The sequence below is a fragment of the Myripristis murdjan genome, chromosome 21 (genome assembly GCF_902150065.1).
Source record: "Myripristis murdjan chromosome 21, fMyrMur1.1, whole genome shotgun sequence".
In the NCBI taxonomy this organism is placed as follows: Eukaryota; Metazoa; Chordata; class Actinopteri; order Holocentriformes; family Holocentridae; genus Myripristis; species Myripristis murdjan.
This window is the reverse complement of record NC_044000.1, coordinates 12,218,027-12,237,152: the sequence shown is the minus strand read 5'-3', so window position 1 is coordinate 12,237,152 and position 19,126 is coordinate 12,218,027. Positions and strand designations below refer to the sequence as shown.

General features: G+C 40.8%; 1 protein-coding gene across 1 annotated transcript in view; it reads right to left on the bottom strand.

Annotated features, from left to right (window-relative positions):
* Positions 1-1,664: 1,664 nt before the first annotated feature.
* The window catches only part of LOC115380290 (transmembrane protein 163-like), a 65,287-nt gene continuing 47,825 nt past the window's right edge, over positions 1,665-19,126 (bottom strand). The window contains exons 3-8 of the mRNA XM_030081392.1: positions 16,238-16,281; positions 13,622-13,713; positions 11,086-11,182; positions 4,916-5,027; positions 2,870-3,011; positions 1,665-1,834 (exon numbers count right to left, since the gene is read on the bottom strand). Coding sequence (XP_029937252.1) covers positions 1,774-1,834; positions 2,870-3,011; positions 4,916-5,027; positions 11,086-11,182; positions 13,622-13,713; positions 16,238-16,281 — 548 coding nt within the window. The 3' untranslated portion in view covers positions 1,665-1,773. The remainder of the gene's footprint in view (positions 1,835-2,869; positions 3,012-4,915; positions 5,028-11,085; positions 11,183-13,621; positions 13,714-16,237; positions 16,282-19,126) is intronic.

Here is a 19,126-nt window from a genome sequence, read left to right as displayed (position 1 = left end):
GTTTATCACTGAGACGTTTGATCAAACAATCAAACAAAGTGATTGCAATAAATAATGGACCAAGTTTTGGCTGTAAACAAAAATATGCCTGCAAACAAACAAAAACCCAAACAAACAAATAAACGTACAAGAAAATCATACACAAATGTACAATATGGCAAAATACCCTGATATCTATTATTTCTTCTACAGGTGCACTATGTAAAACTGATGAGTCAGTTGAAGTGAGGAACATTTAGACTCAACGGAAAAAAAAAAAAAAAATAGTGTAATATAAATATAATCTATCACGGAGCTGGTCCAACTATGAGAACCTCCATGTGTTTGTCAGTTTTGTTTTGTTTGTTTTGTTTTTTTGTTAAATACTTCTTAAGTTGTGTGTGTGTGTGTGTGTGTGTGTGTGTGTGTGTCAGATGAGTCTAAACGGGCCTTACTTCAAGCAACTTTGCATAATGCATCAACCTGTCACCCGTTGGGTTAAAATGGGCATTGTGCTAAACTCTCAGGTTTTTGGGATTTGTGCTTGAACACATCACATACAGTGCAACGTAACAAGAAAAAAAAAAAAAAAAAGACTTCAAATGACTTCATCATTGTGCACTTCGGTTTAAGCCCTGAATGCAAATTGTCTCCTCGGTATCTCTTTTCCTCTTGTATTTCTCACAGTTTGCTTTTTGTTCCAGAGTAAAATTTCTTGATCAAAGCGGACCATGTTGTGTGATGCTTTTCACCTTTCTGTATGGCTGGTGGAAACAGTGTCTGCTGACTCAGTAGTGCTATGAGCCCTCTGATGTCTCTCTCTCTCTTCCTATGCTCATCTATTCTCATCATATTGGATTCACATACTGTATGGTCCCCATCAAACAACCATACCATTTGTCATATGTTGACCTTTGATATGATTTACCATGTAATTGCTGAAAACAGAACAACACAAAATATTTTTGGAGGCCCTCACCCTATTTCAGTAAAGTTTACTGGATTTGAAAAACCTCTAGTTGAATAACCTTGCTACACCCAATTTGGGCAAACCTCCCCACAACAAAAGCTGTACCTACTAAGGACTATAGTTTGGTACACTGGGAAAGTGCTGATGGTGTGAACACTGTTCCTGTTGGTGGGCAGGAGTCCCGGTTGTTGAGTGTCTCATCCTCTGTGCATCACTCTCTCCTTTTCCCTCTCTCTGCGGTGCTTTTTTGTCCTTTGCTTTCATGGGCAAATGATGGAAAGAGGAGAGGAGTGGACGAGGAAAGGAAAGTTTCAGTGAAGTGCTGTTTTTTTAGATGGATGAGCCAACATAGAAAGGTCCTTACTTATGCTGTCTTCCCTCTAAGTCTCTCAGATGTGTGTGTGTGTGTGTGTGTGTGTGTGTGTGTGTGTGTGTGTGTGTGTGTGTGTGTGTGTGCTTTTACATTTGTGTTTGGGTCAGTGTAAGTACTATGTACAGTATATACAGTATATATGTATGTATGTGTGTGTGTGCATGTGTCTGAACATCTATGTATACGTATATATGTGCTTGTATTTTTATTTGTGTGTGAATGTTTGTATGTACTATATACAGTATATACAGTATATATGCATGTATGTCCACATTTGTGCGTGCATGTGTATATGGGAGTGTGTGTGTGCTTCTAGTGTCCATTTGTATGGGCAAGTGAAGTGTGCATGTCAGTGTGTATGACAGAGAGAAGAGGTTAGAGGGCAGGAGGCAGCCAGGGGTGAGTGTGTGTAAACCTGCTCCTCTGGTCGTCAGACATGCTCGCTGGTGTTTCACTCAAAGCGCTCGTAGTTCCTGGTCTGTCTCACTCGAGGCACCATGTCCCTCAGGAGTCTGGAACCACACAGAGAATGTTTCACTGGGAAGCACCTAACTCCGTGAAAAAGGCGCTTTGAGAGGAAGATATCTCATCGACATGTGGTTCAAAACTCTAGCCAATCAGCATAATCTATGTTATGCACTGAGTCAGTTTTCTGAGGTAGATCAGAAAAAAGTTAGAAAACCAATAACAAAAAAGAAATAAATTCATTTAAAAAAAAAAATGTTGGGAACTTGTCTCTGGATTAGTTTGTGAACACAGAGACTCACAGCTACAAGGTAAGCTTTGAATGAGCTTCATCTATTGCCCCATTGCTGAGTTATGATGCTTTTGTTTCTCTGTTTGGGGCTTGGAATGAGTTTTTTTTTTTTTTTTTTTTTTCCCAAATTGGTATTTTTACATTTAGCACGTGATTAATATTAATCTTGAATACTGAAAATTGTTTATCTGAAGAAAGTGCAGTTTTAGAGAAACTTTGAAAGAAGCCGATCCCTGCAGGCAATCAACAGACATCATTGCATAATTGAGTGTATACAAATGTACCTGCTGGCAAGTATTTTGTTACTAGAACACTAACAAGCTTTAGCAAGTTTCTACAAAACCTGACGTTACTGCTAGAATAGTATTATTATAGTACGTGCTCCAAAGTTGCACATGGTTGGTTGTCAGATGAAGGTGAAGTAACCATGGTCACCTTGCAAGCTGTGTTGGTGACTAACACCACTCCATCATAACTGTGTTGTTAGTTGTTAGGGTGAAGAGAACAATGGGTGTATGGGGTGAAAATTAGATCAGCAATTCCCATGATGTTGTATTTATTTATTATTTATTATCATTGTTGAAAATGGAACTTGAGAGAATGGAAATTGATGACATGCGATGCTGCATGAGATGAGGAGTTCCACGTGTGCTCCTTCTGCATCCACAGTTACAGACTCATGATTCAGCTGGTGGCATTTTGGTTCTGTACGAAGCTTAAAACTCTTTTGATGAGTCTGCATATGGTCAAGTGTGTGCTTTATGATTTGGTACATGTGTGCATGTCTTACTTGATCCCATATGCCAGAATGATGAGTCCAATGAGAACTCCTATGGTGCCGTCCAGAAACCAGACATCAGCATGGTGCTTAAAGACTTCAGCACTGATCAGAATGGAGAATCCCATGATGCCGCCAACCAGGGAGTTAAATGCTGAAACACAGTGGCATTGATGAAAATGTGACGTGTGTGTCTGATGTGTGTGTTAAAGTGTCGAAGGGGGAAATACAGAAGAATACGAACAGCCTATAGTACTGTTTTAAACCACCAAACTTTAATTGTTTTCCATTTTCAGGTAATTTTATTCTAACAAAGCAGCAGCTGGTATTAAAGTCTGCTGCTGACCTCGTCCTGAAAAACTTTGTTTTTATTTTGTATTGACATTCCTTTTGTTTGAATTTTTTTTTCTGTGCAGCAAGCATCCAGCACCCGGCTCTTTATATTTAGCCTATTAGTCTATTGTTCTTTTGTTCTTTTACAGCTGAACAAATCACATTTCAGATTCAGGTTATACAGTAATATAAAAATATGAGAACTGCTGTTCTATGTTTGAGCTTATGGGCTCTGTGGTGGCAATACAGAAACTGCTATGTGTGTCTCCTCCTCGCGTGTAATTTGTAACACTGCTAACAAAACTATAATTATCACACCTGCACTCCATCATTTAGTTCTTATCATTCACAGGATTTTTAAACCTAAATCTTTCTCAGTCATCCTGTACAGCATTTCTAAAAACTGTAAAGCTTATTTAATGATGTCCTCAGTGTGAGAGCTAGCCGTGAGGCAGAGAGGCTGGACTATTGTTTAACCTGCAGTCAGTGTATAGTCTTGAGGGAAATAAATCCAGGATCTAAGAACAGCAACCTGACCTGTGCGTTTGGAGACCTGGAGACACCAGTGTGTGTGTGTGTGTGTGTGTGTGTGTGTGTGTGTGTGCAATCCTAGCCAGCTAAAATGCAGAGACTCAAGGGGAGCATATTTCCCATTTTCAAACACCATCTCATTTAATGAACATGCACCGAACATGCAGATTATGCTTTCTTTTGTTAACATACCAGATGACATGGACATTATGCACATTATTCTTCTATTATGATGAAGGAACATACAGAATTAGGTATATGTTTCAAATATTTTATGTTATGTATGTGGCTAAAATTGTTCATGCAAAGGTTAATGTTCATAAAAACTGTTTTAGAATAAGAGATTATCATTGTGAGCAGCTTGACTATTAATATAATTTCAGGTATTTTTCTGAACACCTGCAATCAGATTAGACATTTTTGTTCATATAACAAAGGTGGGTAAATTCTTCTTCTTTCGATGTTGAGGAAACACAGGATTGAGGGAACATGGAGCTGTTTGAATAAAACTACACAGTACCTGGAAACATAGGGTGGACCTCCATCATTGTAAGCCAGCTATGTTTATGCATTGCAAACAACATTCACTGCTGGGATAGTGTGTCCTGACTGTAGTGTATCATGTACCCAAGTCATCTAGGAAATCCAACTATGATGCACTCCTTAGACAAGCAAGTGGTGCTGCTAATCCAGATGTGCAAGCGTCCTTCCGGGTGTTGTAACCCCAGGCCCAGCTGCTCAAGCACTCCAATAAGACGACATTAGTGCAGCTGGAACGGAAAGGGCACTCCTGACAATGGCCTAACCCCCAGCACATCACAGTCAGTCTTTTTACAGTGGTGATATTGTGAAATAACTGGCCTTTAATAAAGTTATTCTCCAAGGACAGTAGGTGGTGGCTGGTTATAGTGCACACAGGTAAAACTGGAAAGCTTCATGTCGACAGAGGATGTAACATTTAGTTGACCTCTGCCATTCCCCAGTACTCGCTGGCACATTTCTTTGTATTATTAATTTAAATGGACCAGGTTCAGTAAGAGTCATGGGATAATCCTCTCTCTCTGCATGTGTGCGTGTGTGTGTATGAGTGTGTGCAAGTGAGTGTGTGAATAAAAATATATAATGTATGTGTGTGCATGCATATGTGAGTGATTCAGTGTGTGTGTGTGTGTGTGTGTGTGTGTGTGTCCTTACCATCAGTGATGAGTGCCCGGCTAGTCAGCACTCTTCCCAGCATGAACTTGAGCACAGCCAGCACAACACACATGAGCCCGCTCACAATGGACACACTGAAGAGGAAGTCATCCTAAAGAAAGAGAGAGGGCGGAGGACGATAGAACACATGCTGTGTAATAATTACAGTAAAGGACGCCAAAATAAATGCAAGGAAAAAGGAAGGATGAGAAAGAGAGAGAGAAGAATAGAGATGCACAGACAAACACAAAACCATAAAAGAAGCATGGAGAGCAGCCTCACAGGGTGAATGTTAAACAGTCAGTCAGTCAGACAGAAGCAACCACGGAGCTTCTGTCAGCTCCAACATTAATAATACATAGCTTACAGGCTTGACTTGGTGCATCAAGCCAAGGTCACAGAGATGGCTGTTAGTGAAGCGAGGGGTCTGGTCCTTTCGACTCATACCTCACCAAGACTCAGCAAAAAAAAAAAAAAAAAAAAAACTCTCAACCCTGCAGTATTTTGCTATCAGTTTTAATTGGACCGGTTCAGAGAGAGAAAGAGAGACAAAAGGAGAGGGCAGAGAGAAAGGAGGAGGAGACAAGCTGAGACGATAAAATGAGAAGAAAAATCTTATCCTACCCCTGCAGTTTTTATCAACCCTCACCCTCTTTGAGTGGTCTCTCTTTTTTTTTTTTTTTTTTTTTTTTTTGCCAAGGATCAAAAATATCTTAGACCCTGAAGTCAACCCCTGGCCGGCCTCACTGGCCAGTGTGCAGAGTGTGAATCGTCAGTCCAAAACTGTGAGCAAATCAACAATGCAGCACACGAGAGCGCCGTTTTGATCAACTCTGCTCTATTCTGCACGGTTCTATGCACATAGATTTGACTCTATTCTAATGTATTGTGTGTCTATTCCATTCTATTATATTCTATTCTGTTTGGTTGTATTCTGTTCTGTTCTCTTCAAGTTTATTCTGTTGTATTCTGTTTTGTGCTGTATTCTATTGTTTTCTGATCTGTTCTCTTGTATTAGTTGGTATTCTATTCTGTTTGGTTCTATTCTATTCTATTCTATTCTATTCTACTCTATTCTATTCTATTGTTTACAGCTATTGTTTACAGGCAATTCTTTATTTGGGGTGTGTGTGTGTGTATGGGGGGGGGGTGTTACATGTGTGCAGTTGTGCATTAGTGTGCGCTGTACGTGTCTGCATCAATATTGTTTATGTCTGTGTCACCATGCGTATATCTGTGTGTCTCCCAGTGCATGTACTGTGTGTGTACGCCTGCATGCATCGATGAGTGCTCTTGTCTGTGTGTGTGTGTGTGTGTATGTGTGTGTGTGTGTAAGGTGCCCAGTCTCCCTTCAGTGCAGCAGCTGGGGAAGCCAATCTCAGCTCTCCATTTTTAATCAGGCACTAGACACAGACAGCTTGCCATGAGAGCAGCAACCCTCGACGTGACGCGAATCAGGATTCCTGATTTTCTGCTCCCTCTGTGCTCCCCCTCAGTTAGATTTTACAGCCTGATTCTTGAAGGTAAAACTCGGCCATTTCACAGAATTCCCACCTTACTGTTGATGTCTTGGGGCATTTCGCGTAATATGTGTGAAGAGGACAATCTCGCGGAGTGAGAATCCCCACAAGTCAAACTGATCATTTGACACCATGAAGTGAGGAACATCATATTCAGCCTCAGTCTCCTTCACTGGGTGCCTTATCACGGTGTGCTTTCAAGGCTCCTCAATCTATTTTTTTTTTTTTTATATCCCTCTCCCTTTCTTTGTCACACACATTGTCTTGCGTGTGCACACACACACACACACACACACACAAATAAACACACAGAGATCACTGCTGGTATATGATAAATCACCTCTGACTGCTGTTTGATGAAGACTTCAGTGAGCAAACCTCGCAATAGAGAGAGAGAGAGAGAGAGAGAGAGAGAGAGAGAGAGAGAGACCATAAAGGGCAAAAAAATAAGCCACCTAAAAAAAAAGAGAAAGCACTAGCTAAAGATAGACATGGAGATTTGGTCAGATGGAGCCAGAAAATGAGCAGGGAGGTAAAAGAGAGAGTCATGTGTGTAAGGGTGAGAGAGGGAAACAATGACAGAGAGAGGAAGGGGAAGGACGGGGAATGAATAAAGAGAATGAATGAGGTAGTGAGCAAGAGAGTGTGAGAGAGAAACAGGAAGCAGGGAGAAAATGAGAAATAAAAAAAAAGAGATGTAAAGGTGAGAGGGAGAAAGACAGGGGCAGAGAGAGAGAGAGAAGCAGAGTGGGAAGAGCAAGTGAGAGGCTTCTTCAGCTTGTTTCACCATCTGGCTGTATCGATGCTTGTTAAACACACTCTCTCCACGTCTATTATCCAGATCGACATCCACAGGGGAGGTGTGTGTATGTGTGTGTTGTTTTGGATTGCTTGTCCTTTTCAGTTTGCGTCTGTGCATCATTCTGCATTTGCATTTATCCTCTCTGCATTTGTGTGAGTGTGTTTATGCGTGTGTCCATGTATGCAAACCCACCTTTAGTGAAGCGGTGAGAAATACATTAACACGAAGAAGGAAAGACGTATTGAGCACATATCAGGACAGAAAGAAAGAAAGAAAGAAAGAGAGAGAGAGAGAGAAAGAAAGCAGTCAAAAGTGGAACAAGAGGGATGGTGCAACAGTGTAAAAATAGAATAGATGGAGGGTTGGAAAACACACACACACACACACACTCAAAAATACAATTTTTAGCTGTGCTAAGATAAGAGTGTGAAGTTAGGACAAGCTCAAATAAAAGAGGTCCAGGTTAGTGCTACCTGTGTGCTGAACTTATTAAAAAACTGAAGAGCCTCCGTGTTACAGGCTCAGATCTGAGCTGCTGTCACTTTGCATCGGTTCAAAGCTGTTGTTGGGGTCGTGGCTCTGTTTCCTATTAGCTTATTTATTTCCTTAAACAACTGCTTTCAAGAATTGCACCACTTTCATCAGCACATTCTCATTTTGACCAACAGCTCCAGAGACAACTTTCAGCCAAGGCAACAGAAAGTGAGACAGCTCATTACTGCATATTTTACTTGGGCACTATGAAACTTGCTATGATGCAACAGTGTTTGGTGTGCTTGCTGACATCAGCTGGCAAGCCAAATAGCCTAATGTTACTGTATCTTCCTCACAGAGGAGCTGAGATCACATTTAAACAAACTGAAAGAGTTTTTTTTTCCTCGCCACTGTCGCCCTGTGCTTGCTCTTGGGGGAGAGTGTGGTCCACGGATTTGGCCAGTATCTGTTGTGTGTCTGTAAAGCGCCTTGAGATAACTTTTGATTTGACACCATACAAATAAAACTGAATTGAATTGAATTGAATGCCAAGAATCCACTGTTCACTATAATCACACAGCACCCAATTTATTCTTGAGTCACACTTAGGGCAGGAAGCTGTTATCAAAAGAGCAATGCCATGCTGAAGTCCAGGTAAAGCAGCACATCTGGTCTGGCAGCCTGGAAGTAGACTGCATTGGATGCAACCTAGGCTAGCTGAAGGATGCCTGAGCATATACAAAGTCAGTGCAAAGATGCAAACGTCAATGATACACAAAGTGAATCGCATCATTGAGTTTTTTTTAACCCCGGTGCGAAAAATTAAGGCCATTTTTCTGCGAGTGTGTGAGGTGAAAATTTACTTTGCATTTGGTCTGAGCATGCCAAGTTTTATTTGTGAAACCAAGAAAGGAGCACAGCAAGACAAGACAAAGTACAATGGACAGCAAAGCCAAGACCAAAAGGTAGAAAGGCACAAAACAGAAAGAGAATTGCTGAAAAAAAGACAGAGAAAGAGAGAGAGAGAGAACCCGAGAGGATGTCAGTGAGAGAGATGGTGGTAATTGGCCCCAGCTGGTGTCAGGATCCGCCCCTGAGGCTCACACCCCCAGCCTCCAATAACATAATGGCACCAGAGCGTCACACACAAGTCTCTAACCTCGCCGCCGGCCTCAACCTGATTTTCCCCGCTCACTCCTCTCTCTTCATTTCATTTCAGCTCTTCTGATTCGTGGTCACCGGCCTCCAAGACTCACACCACAGTACAAACACATGAAAGCAAATCACAAGGACACACACGCAAACACACTTTCACCATTTGCCTGCTGTGGTTTGACTTGTGCACATTCTCTTTCTCTGTCTTTTTTTTTTTTTATCTCTCTCAAACCTTTTCAGCATGTTCCACTATCAGTACCACCTGTGTCTGTTTTTCTTTTTTCTCTTCAGTTCATCTTCATTTCGCCAGCTAAGGATGTTGATTTTTTTTTTTTTTTTTTTTTTTTTTTTTTTTTAAATCAATGCATACAGCGTAAGCAATGTTATTCTCTTGCAAACCCATGGGTCTGGTACGAGCCAGCAGACATTGTCCTATTGCTATGAAAGCAAAGCAGCTTTGGCAGCCATAAAGTAAAGCTGCTCGCACACTAAGGTCACTTTGACACCTGCTGTGACAGTGATGCATTTGCCCTCTTGATTTGTCTTGGTAAGTGAGAGCGCCTTAATCAAACTCGGGTCTGCATCAAATATTCAAACTTGAGTCTGACTGAAAAAGGTGGTCTCACCTCTTCAGTTCATGACTTGCATTAATGGAAATGACTATTGCCAAAGCAGTATCGAAGCTTAAAGAAGTTACTGCTAGTTTAATTGGTACCAGGCTGTGATAGCAGCGTGCCATCTTTGGAATACCCAACAGACCACGTGGGTGTACTTTTAGTTTGTTTGCTTTGGCCCGATTCAGGCGTGAAGTTGCTACAAGTTTGCACTGCTCATCAGGTCTGGCCAGTGTTCACGTGGCCCTGTGTTAAGCAAACCATAAATTGTAAGCAAACATGCAGTTGATCAGGACATTCATCTGTTGGACTCAAATTTTATGAGGGGAACTCTGGTTGCAGACAACGGTGCAAGTCCCCAACTCTGTCTGGCAAGGAGCTTCAGTGTCAACATCCACGTTCAGCTCCACAAAGCGCTGCATTTTGGTTCACCTCCAACAGAGAAATCAGATTACATTCTCACTTTAACAGTACTGTGTACCCAACTGTGCTGTGGTTTGCTCGGCAACGGGCTGAGCCCCAACGTTTCAGGTGGACCAAGGTTCACTTGTTTGGTCCACACAAAGGTGTTCTCAAATCTCCAAACAATTCGATCTGATGGAGTAAACCCAATTAAAACAGACCAAACACGGTAGGTATGAAAGCACACTCAGTCTCTCATGTCCTGTTTCGTTAATCCCCCTCTGATGTGGATGAAAGGAGGATGGCTGCCACAAAAACATGAAGTTACATGGTTAAAGATCTTTGTTGCACTATAACCCTACCCTTTTCTCTTTATGCACTTTCTTCTCTGACCGAAAATGCAAGCATGTGACTTTGGTTTAAATAAGACGGTCCACTTTTTTTTTGAGCTGTGTGAAAGCCAGTTGAATGAAAAAACTAACAGTGTATCAAATGACTTGTTGATCTGGTCCATGCAAATGGACTAATTAATGACTGAGAGTGCCAGTGCAAGAATAGAAAAAAAAAAAAAACGTTTGCTTAAGATATTGTATTTATGATTATGATATGTCATGCCATAAGAAAATGTTCAAAAAAGGGTATATTTTACAAGCCTCAAACAAGGACCACAGAGGACAGAGAGGGCACTCGCTCTCTAAATAGTGTGACACTGGAAGAGTTGCGCTGCAACCCAGCAACAGACAGATGAGACTATTCTGGAATCTGTTTCATAGTCTTAACACCTCCAGAGAGAGGTGGGGAGAAGTGACGTAGACAGTCAAAACAGAGGTAGAGCATGTGTGTGTGTGTGTGTGTGTGTGTGTGTGTGTGTGTGTGTGTGTGTGTGTGTGTGTGTGTGTGTGTGACAGAACAAGAAGAAGAGCAAGAGAGAGGGAGAGAAAGACTCTGACGTCAACCAAATCACAGGGCTATAAAAAGGTATTCAGTGCACAGTGATAAGAGTGGTGTGTGTGTGTGTGTGTGTGTGTTTGTCTGTTGTGAACAGTAAAAAAAAATCTTATTGAATCTTTATTGTGTACATTCCTAAACAGTATGCATTGATTCAGAAATAAATAGATAATACAGACACATGTGTGTGTGTATGTGTGTGTGTTTGTGTGTGTGTGTGTGTGTGTGTGTGTGTGTGTGTGTGTGTGTGCTTACCACTTCAGGTAGCAGCTTAGTAGCCAGATCATGAATGGCCTTTCCCAGGATGCACATGGAGGAAAGCACAAATACAATTCCAAGGACTACACATGCTCTGCAGATAGACAGACCAACAAATAGACACACGCGCGCGCACACACACACACACACACACACACACACACACACACGGAATAGTCAGTAAAATGTCAGATGATAGGTGAGGTTCCTGACTGCATGGCTTCAGTAAATTTGATCTGGGTGCTGTGCCTGCCATTAAAAGGTTAAAGTGAGATCTGCTTAAGTAAACCAATACAGGAGAGTGGGACTCCCTAAAAACCTGGCATTTCACCCAGTTGTTGTCTTGTATCCTGCGTCACACACAGTGCTGCGTGCTCACACATTCTCAGCAGTTTTCAATACTTTGCATGACTAGACTAGCCTGCAGATGTTCAATCTTCTGCCTGTCAATACCATGATACTGAAACCAGTGCAAAAATGAATGACATGCTAAAAAGATTATCAGACACCCTAAATCATGTGCACCGTGTCATTCGATTAGGTTAGGGTTAACCGGTGACTTCATAGCTCTGTGGAGCTAAAGTAGTAATGTTGAAATCCAGTGAATGTTACGTCCTGCAAACCCTTCCCAGCCAGGCGACATGGAAAGTTTTCCCAAAGCAGAACAACACTCGCTGTATATTCTTTTGCTTTCTCATATATATGCATTAGGATAATTTGTTGATTTAAAAAAAAAAAAAAAAAGTAAAACAACTGGTACTAGTAGTCTGGCAAGGCTCCATGCAAAAGAAATGGGAATCCCCAAATTTGATGAGCCAGTAGACAATGACTGAATTTGTCATTGCAGGCAGAGCTACTCATTTCAGTTCCCAAAAGGTTTAGGAGTAGGAAATACGACTGAATCACAGCATCTGCTTGAGTGAATAATTGATTTTGATCTTGTAGTTCAAGGCTGTGTCATGGCCCACAAAAGACTTTACAACATTGTGTACAGTTGCAGAGTTCTCAAAGGCTGTCGTACACACAGGCACTTCAGCTGTAATACACCGCAAGAGTGAGACAATCGACAGTAACTTCTTTTTTGGAACAATTCTGCTTGGCGTGGTGCTTGAATACGGTACCCTGACAGTGTGTGTGTGTTTGAACAGACCAACCCAGATGACAGCAAAGATTTTTTCCGATTAGAAGAGCAGTGAAAGGTGTGTAGGCACAGAAGGTTACAGTCATTAAAATTATGAGTTATGGCAGACGTTAGCTTTACACTCCCCTGCACCGGCAGCACCAAAGCAAGATGTGGTTATTCAGAGCCCCTCCATACCTACATCATTTATTTCTTCCTTTGACACATCCGCTAGGCCTGGGTGAGAATAGCTGTCTCCCATTTATCTCACTACAGAATAAAGACTGAATATCTCTATGGATACAGTGAGACAGCGTTTCCTTTTTAGTGATTTTAGCAGCAGTGAGCCGCAACAAACTGCCACAACCCTTTGAGAAAAGCAAACATTGAGCTTTAAGACACTGTCCCACTCTCAAACACACTCAGAAATGGCACAAGTTTTGAATTAGTGCCATGCTGTATATATTGTGGTTGATAGACCAAAGTGTTTGTCTGTGTGTAAATAAATGTGTGTGTTTGCATGTGTATCTGTGTGCATGATTATACAATACATCCTTACAACGTGTAGAAAACCCAATCTATGTGAGCTGGCGCATGTGTGAACATCCACACATGCAGAGGTGTGAGTGTGTGTGTGTGTGTGTGTGTGTGTGTGTGTCTGCTCTGATGGATGACAGACGAGCAGCTGGGTCTTTCATGTGCAGCACCTCTGTTGTTAGACGAACAGGAACAAGGCTCTGTGCCGCCTGACAGCCATTTGATGAACTCAGCTGAACCGGGCTTGGAAACTCGTGGATTAACAGGCTTGTGCTACAAGATTCGCAGCAGGCTACTGTGACCTTAGAGGTATTAAATACTCATTTGGGAATATATTATATAATATATTGCATTTTTTAATATAACTTTGTCATGCAACTAATTGTCACCGTTAATGGAGTGTACTCTCAGTTTTTCCATTTTCCCACACAGTGATTTATCTCTGGCGAAAATTCATCCATAATGCCTAATTGTCATATCAAATACCCACCTTGTGCCGCAATCAGTCCCCGATGAAGAAAGCTTTACTCGCAAGCTTTCGTAGTAAACTTATATTCCCAAAACAGTAGCCCTCCCTGTCCAGTGGATGAAATTGGGACAATATTTTAAAGATTTTATTTTCAAAATCTAGCACTGGCATTGGTGCCACATGCGGAGGCGTGCATGGGAGCAACCTGAATGAGGTAGATATGAGTTCTGACAATCTGACCATTCTAAAAACATGAGATTTAAATCAAAGTGGGATACTTTCGCAGTTACATTTGCAGTGGAGTTTCCTGTGGAATAAAGAAACTCCATTCACACCAAATCATAAATCCACACACACTTGCCATAAGTAAAACATGAATTAAGCTCTGCACTGTGTTTTGTACTCACATATACTCTCTGTGTGCAGAGTGCACAGCTGCTGCATTGCTGTAGCGCCAGAGGACAATGATGGATGACAGGACATCCAGCGTGGCATCAAACTACCAGGAACAAAGCAGAAAAAGAAAAGAAAAGAGCTGATGAAAGGGTATTAGGGCTTAAGATTTGGGTCCTAAATTACTACAGAAGCTGCTATATTAAAATATTATGGAGAGTGTTGGATCTAAGGAAAGGAAACGCAGCACGTCTTGTGTCAAATACGCCACATCCATTTGAAAAAAAAGAAAAGAAAAAAAAATGCACCTCAACACACTGAAAAGTGATCCTCAAATGTGGTTTGGGACAAAACACATCCCAATGATATTGATATATTTCTCATATTTCTATTGATCAAATTTGATGTGATGTTGGAAATTTAATAAAACAGCATTAAAATCACACAAAATGATTTATTCCCAAATTGCATTAATGGTTATGCAGGGACTGACCCCTTCTTTATATGAGTGAATTGTCCTTAAGAGCCCAACTAAATAATCTTTTTTAGTTGTTGAACTAAGAAAATAGAACAGCGAGGCACTTGATCTTTTTGGCACTTAATCAGTCCTGTATTAATTATTAAAATCCCCTCAATGGTTGTGATGATTTGATTAAGGCTGGCTGAAGTGCACAACATCCAGGGGTTGCATTTCCTTTGGCTCCTCTGTACTTCGGGTTAGGGTTAGGGATTTTGCTGCAAGAATTTTCTTGCATAATCAAGAGATGGATGCTGATGTGTGATTGTCTCAGGGGACAGAGGTGATGAACATTACCATAAACATGATCGATTACTTTACTCTGGATTGTTGGGTTAATTTATTCCAAAGAAGATAGAAGGAAGTGTTTGAAGATATCCCCTGGAGCCATATCATAAAATGTGCCATGATCATTCTGGGATCTTTAATTTTCAAGTGACAGACCTGTAAAAGCAAGAAATTAATTTCCAGAAATCTTCAACTTTCAACATCATAGCTGTTAAAACCACTGATGATCCTTGGCTGTGATATAACCCCATTGCATTGCAGCCTGCCCCCTTATTACTTTATTAAAACTGTCATAGACAGCCAAGCACTTGCTAATTAAAATCCATTCTTTAATAATGACCTGATCCTCAGAGATAGCAAGGGCTCCAGATTATGGTTTTAAAGTATTTTAATCACATTATGCAAATCGACTTTTCTCTCACTGGCCTAGGGTGTGGAATTTTCATTCCACTGATATTAAATCTAACAGCTTTTTTTTTTTCAGCTTCCTTTTAACTATTGACATCCTTTTCCTTCTCTTATTTAACCAAAAAAGATCAGATCTCTAGTTATCCCTACCATATGATGACCAGTTAATACTGAGCACCAATATATTGTGGACATAATGTAAAATGGCATCAGTACAACATCAGTACTGGTCAAAGTGCTGATGAGTATCCTTCGTGTTAGATGAAAACCTTGTACAAAAAGTCAAACACTATTTTCTTTTGTTATCTTGGTGACAAGTTTTAACATTATTCCATCAGTTTTTGAAAGGATTTCATAAACCCAGAGGTTTGGGTATAATCCCAACCCATAGCAGTGACATACATCATATGAAGAGCTTTGCTCCAAAATGGGATGTTCGCCATTAAAAAAAAAGAAAGAAAAAAGTAGACACCCGCTCTCCCATATTAGCTGCTGGCATCAAAGTATTACAAAGACATTTGCTTAAAAATTGTTCAGTTCTGATGGTAGTAATATTTGAGAAACTCTTTAAGTTTCTCAAATATTACTGACAAATTTCAGGCAGCATTGTTATTATTATTTTTATTTTTTTTTTTTTGGAAATGGAGATCCAATATTTCTTTCAGTGACCATGAACAAACAAAAGAAATAACACAAGGTTGGGGCATCTCACTGTGTGAGAATGTAAACAGTTCATATTTTGAACTTTGATCTTTGAAGGCTGGACCTTTGAGGTGACATGTAGTCTCCTGCTCAGTTATATATTTTTCAAATTTTTAATGCAAATATTTTAGTTCAAGAAATATAGTTGATGTAGTTTAAGAAATAATAAGTGTCCGTGCCTCATTTTGGAATGAAACCCTCATATATGTATTAGTGTGCAAATTAGAGCACACAGGCTGCACATTATGGCCTTGTGTGGATTTTTAATTTTATGTTCCATTTATACTTTTGACATATTGACATGTTTGACAGTAAAGCCAGCTGAACTACTCAACATGCATGCAGTTTAGATCCTCTGGGTCTTAACTGTCCCCTCAAATAGTTTTTATGTCAGCAAAACAACGTTCTGTATGTCCTCAGTCAGCATGTGTTTACATATCTGCTGATTTACAGGTGAGGGTCTAGACGCAGGTGATCCTCGGATGTTTCATCATGGTGAAACAAAACCCTCGGGTATGTTCAAGAAGCACAAAAGAGACTTTTGAAATTCACCCTGAGCTTTCAGGATGCCTGGGCCCCTTTTCTCATTCTTGTTACCTAGGAGACAAAGCGACCAATAGCACTTTGGTTTCAGCGATCATTAATAAATCACTGGGACCAAAGTTATGACTAATTGATCAATGTAAATGGAGGGAAGGCAGAAGGTGGAACTCACGGCAAATCCAAAGGCTGAAGCGCTGTGTCTCATGAAAGAAACCGCTGTGGAGGGAGAGAGAGTGAGAGAGAGAGAGAGAGAGAGAGAGAGAGAGAGAGAGAGAGAGAGAGAGAGCAATTAGTAACAGTGAATGGCATATAGACTGTAACAAGGAATTATCTATGTAAGCTTTGTGTTCTTCTGTCAGTTTAATGGTATTATCATGGGGCATTATTTATGATTTCTGTTAATTGGCTGAATGGAAGATAAAAAGCCATGTGTTTTTGGTGATACATGTTTCATAATGTGCTCACAACTCATATTTACATGGGATCACAGCCCATGCATCACTGCATAATGCGCATCGCATGTCTCACACATTAACACAAATTCTCCATACATGATGAAACAATACAGGATTATCACAGCTTTTCTTACTTGCTAACAGATAAAAAACACCAGTATCCTAATTTGTTGATAAATTAGCAGCTCACCTACAATAACAGAGTGGCCTGGGCTCAGGTAAAGCCCAGCAGTATAAATGTTATCTAACGTCTATATGGAAGAAGAGCTGAAAGAGAGAAATGAGAGAAATGAAAAGAGAGTAATTTGTAGGGAACTAAGTGAATATTTGAAATTGTAGAAGTTGTTCTCAGGAATATGTCATACACAATGCCAAGTTTTAGAAACTCTGGACTGATGAACAAATACTAGAAGATTGAAAAAGTGTCCATCTGATGATTTTTATCTGACAGCTGTTAGCTCAGAAAATCAATTGGCTGTGACTGACCCCAAATCCAGCAGACCTGCACCTGATTACAGTAAGCACACGATGCACTGCTGTGAGGTTTGATTTGGACTGCATGCTTCGATGTGCAGTGATTTCATGAATGAGATGTTGTATACACTGCAGCTATACAGTCCTTATCTAGCACACCTTTGTTATTTTGTCCTTGTCCCTGTCCTTGTGATGCCTCTCTCTCTCTCTCTCTCTCTCTCTCTCTCTCTCTCTCTCTATCCCCCCCTGTGTTTTCAGGACAGAGTCCCAGGGGGCATCGCCTCAGCAGTTGAATCACCATGGTAACAGGAGATTTGAGGGCAAGCTGGGAGTTTGTTTGTACTCAACCAGGCTTTCATCTTCTTTCTCTCTCCCTCTTTCTCTCCCCTTTCATTCCTTTGTCTTTCTCCCTCTCTTGCTCTCTCTCTCAATCTATTTTTCTGACATGTCTTTTTTTTCTCTCTGAGACTCTTCTCTTCCCTCCCGCTCTGTCTCTCTGCCTTGTCACATCTCTGAGCGCTAGCTTTTGTGGCCGCTGTGACTTTTCTTCAGTGTCCCTGAAAAGATTTAAGAGCTCACCACGCCACAGTGGCAGATGTGATGTGACGTTGCATATTTGCCAGGCGCTGTCATAGCACAACACAAGCGCTCACACTCAAGTCGAGCACGACTTGCCAAATCTCTCCAAACATAACATTTCTGGCCTTTGAATCCCTTTGCTGCACAATTTGTAAGATAATTAATAGGATTATTAGTTATAATAAAGCTATAAATCTACTAATTTTGACAACAGTTTTTATTGACACTTTCAGTATCATCTGGTTTTTACTTTCTACTGTAATTAACCCCACTGAAGTCTGATTTTCCCCTAAATTCCCTTAAATAGTTCCCTTAAAGTTAGATGGTGCTCATATTGAGTGAAAAATTCAAACCAAAGATGTCATTGATTTATGGCTGCAGCATTACATCAAATACAAAATATCTAGATCATTTTATACACATTTTCCTGTAATTCAGCAGGATATGTTTGGTGTCTTTGGCAACCTGAGGATCTCTGCTAGAATTTAAAATAAAGTTCTGTTGGTTTGAACAAAGCTCTGGCACTCAGCATGCATTCATAATGATGAACCCACAGAGAGGACCAGCAGGGTTGAAAAGGTGAAGCTGCATCAAAAGGGGAGTTGGGAGGAGAAACAAAAACACAGAAGAGAAGGTGAACAAGGAGCTGCAAAAGAGAGCAGAGTATTTTGGGAGCGGACTGGACAGTCCCAGACAGTCCCCTGACAGACGACAGCTGGTACTAGTTGGGCTGGTGTGTAACGCATGACCGCACACACACACACACACACACACCCACTCACACAAGTCTCGCTCTTTCTTAGAGACTACTGAAAGTGTCTCTCCCTCTCTCCTCACACACCGTCCTCTCTCTCACACATTCTCTCTCCATTGTGTTCTCTCTCACATACTCAGTCTCTTTCGCTCGCTCTCTTTCTCTCTCTCTCTCTCTCTCTCTCTCTCTCTCACACACACACACACACACACACACACACACACACACACACACACATAGAGGATGTACTGGATCTCTGGAGGCTGGCTGACTGGGTCTCATACCCATCTGGAGACTCCAGAAACCAGGCCAGACTGAGAGAGTGTCTCTTTTTATCATGATGCAGTCATTATGCCACTCAACAACCACAGAATGCTAAAGCAGGTAGGCTACCTGGCTGCTATCAAGCCTGGTCACAATGCTGTGAAAACCTTTTAGCATGATTATTATTACATTAAAGGTACCCATTTCATTTCCCTTATTAACATACTTAGGTTTGTTTACTTTCCAGATTTCTCAGCAAAACAAATTGTGTGTGTCCTTGAGGCCTAATAAACACACTGAGTGCAGTTCCTAAGACATGTCAAAAGATGTTTGCAAAGCCTTATTTTGGAATGTTTTGAAAGATGTATTGTGCACATTAATGTGTGTACACTATAGTGCCACTGGTGGTCACAAAGTAAGCACTATCAAAATAAGCTGTAAGGTTTTCCAACCTTTTTTTTAAAAAAAAAAAAAAAAAAAAAAGAGAGAGAAGATTAAGACATCTGACCAATGAGGGAGCCAGAGAGCTGACATC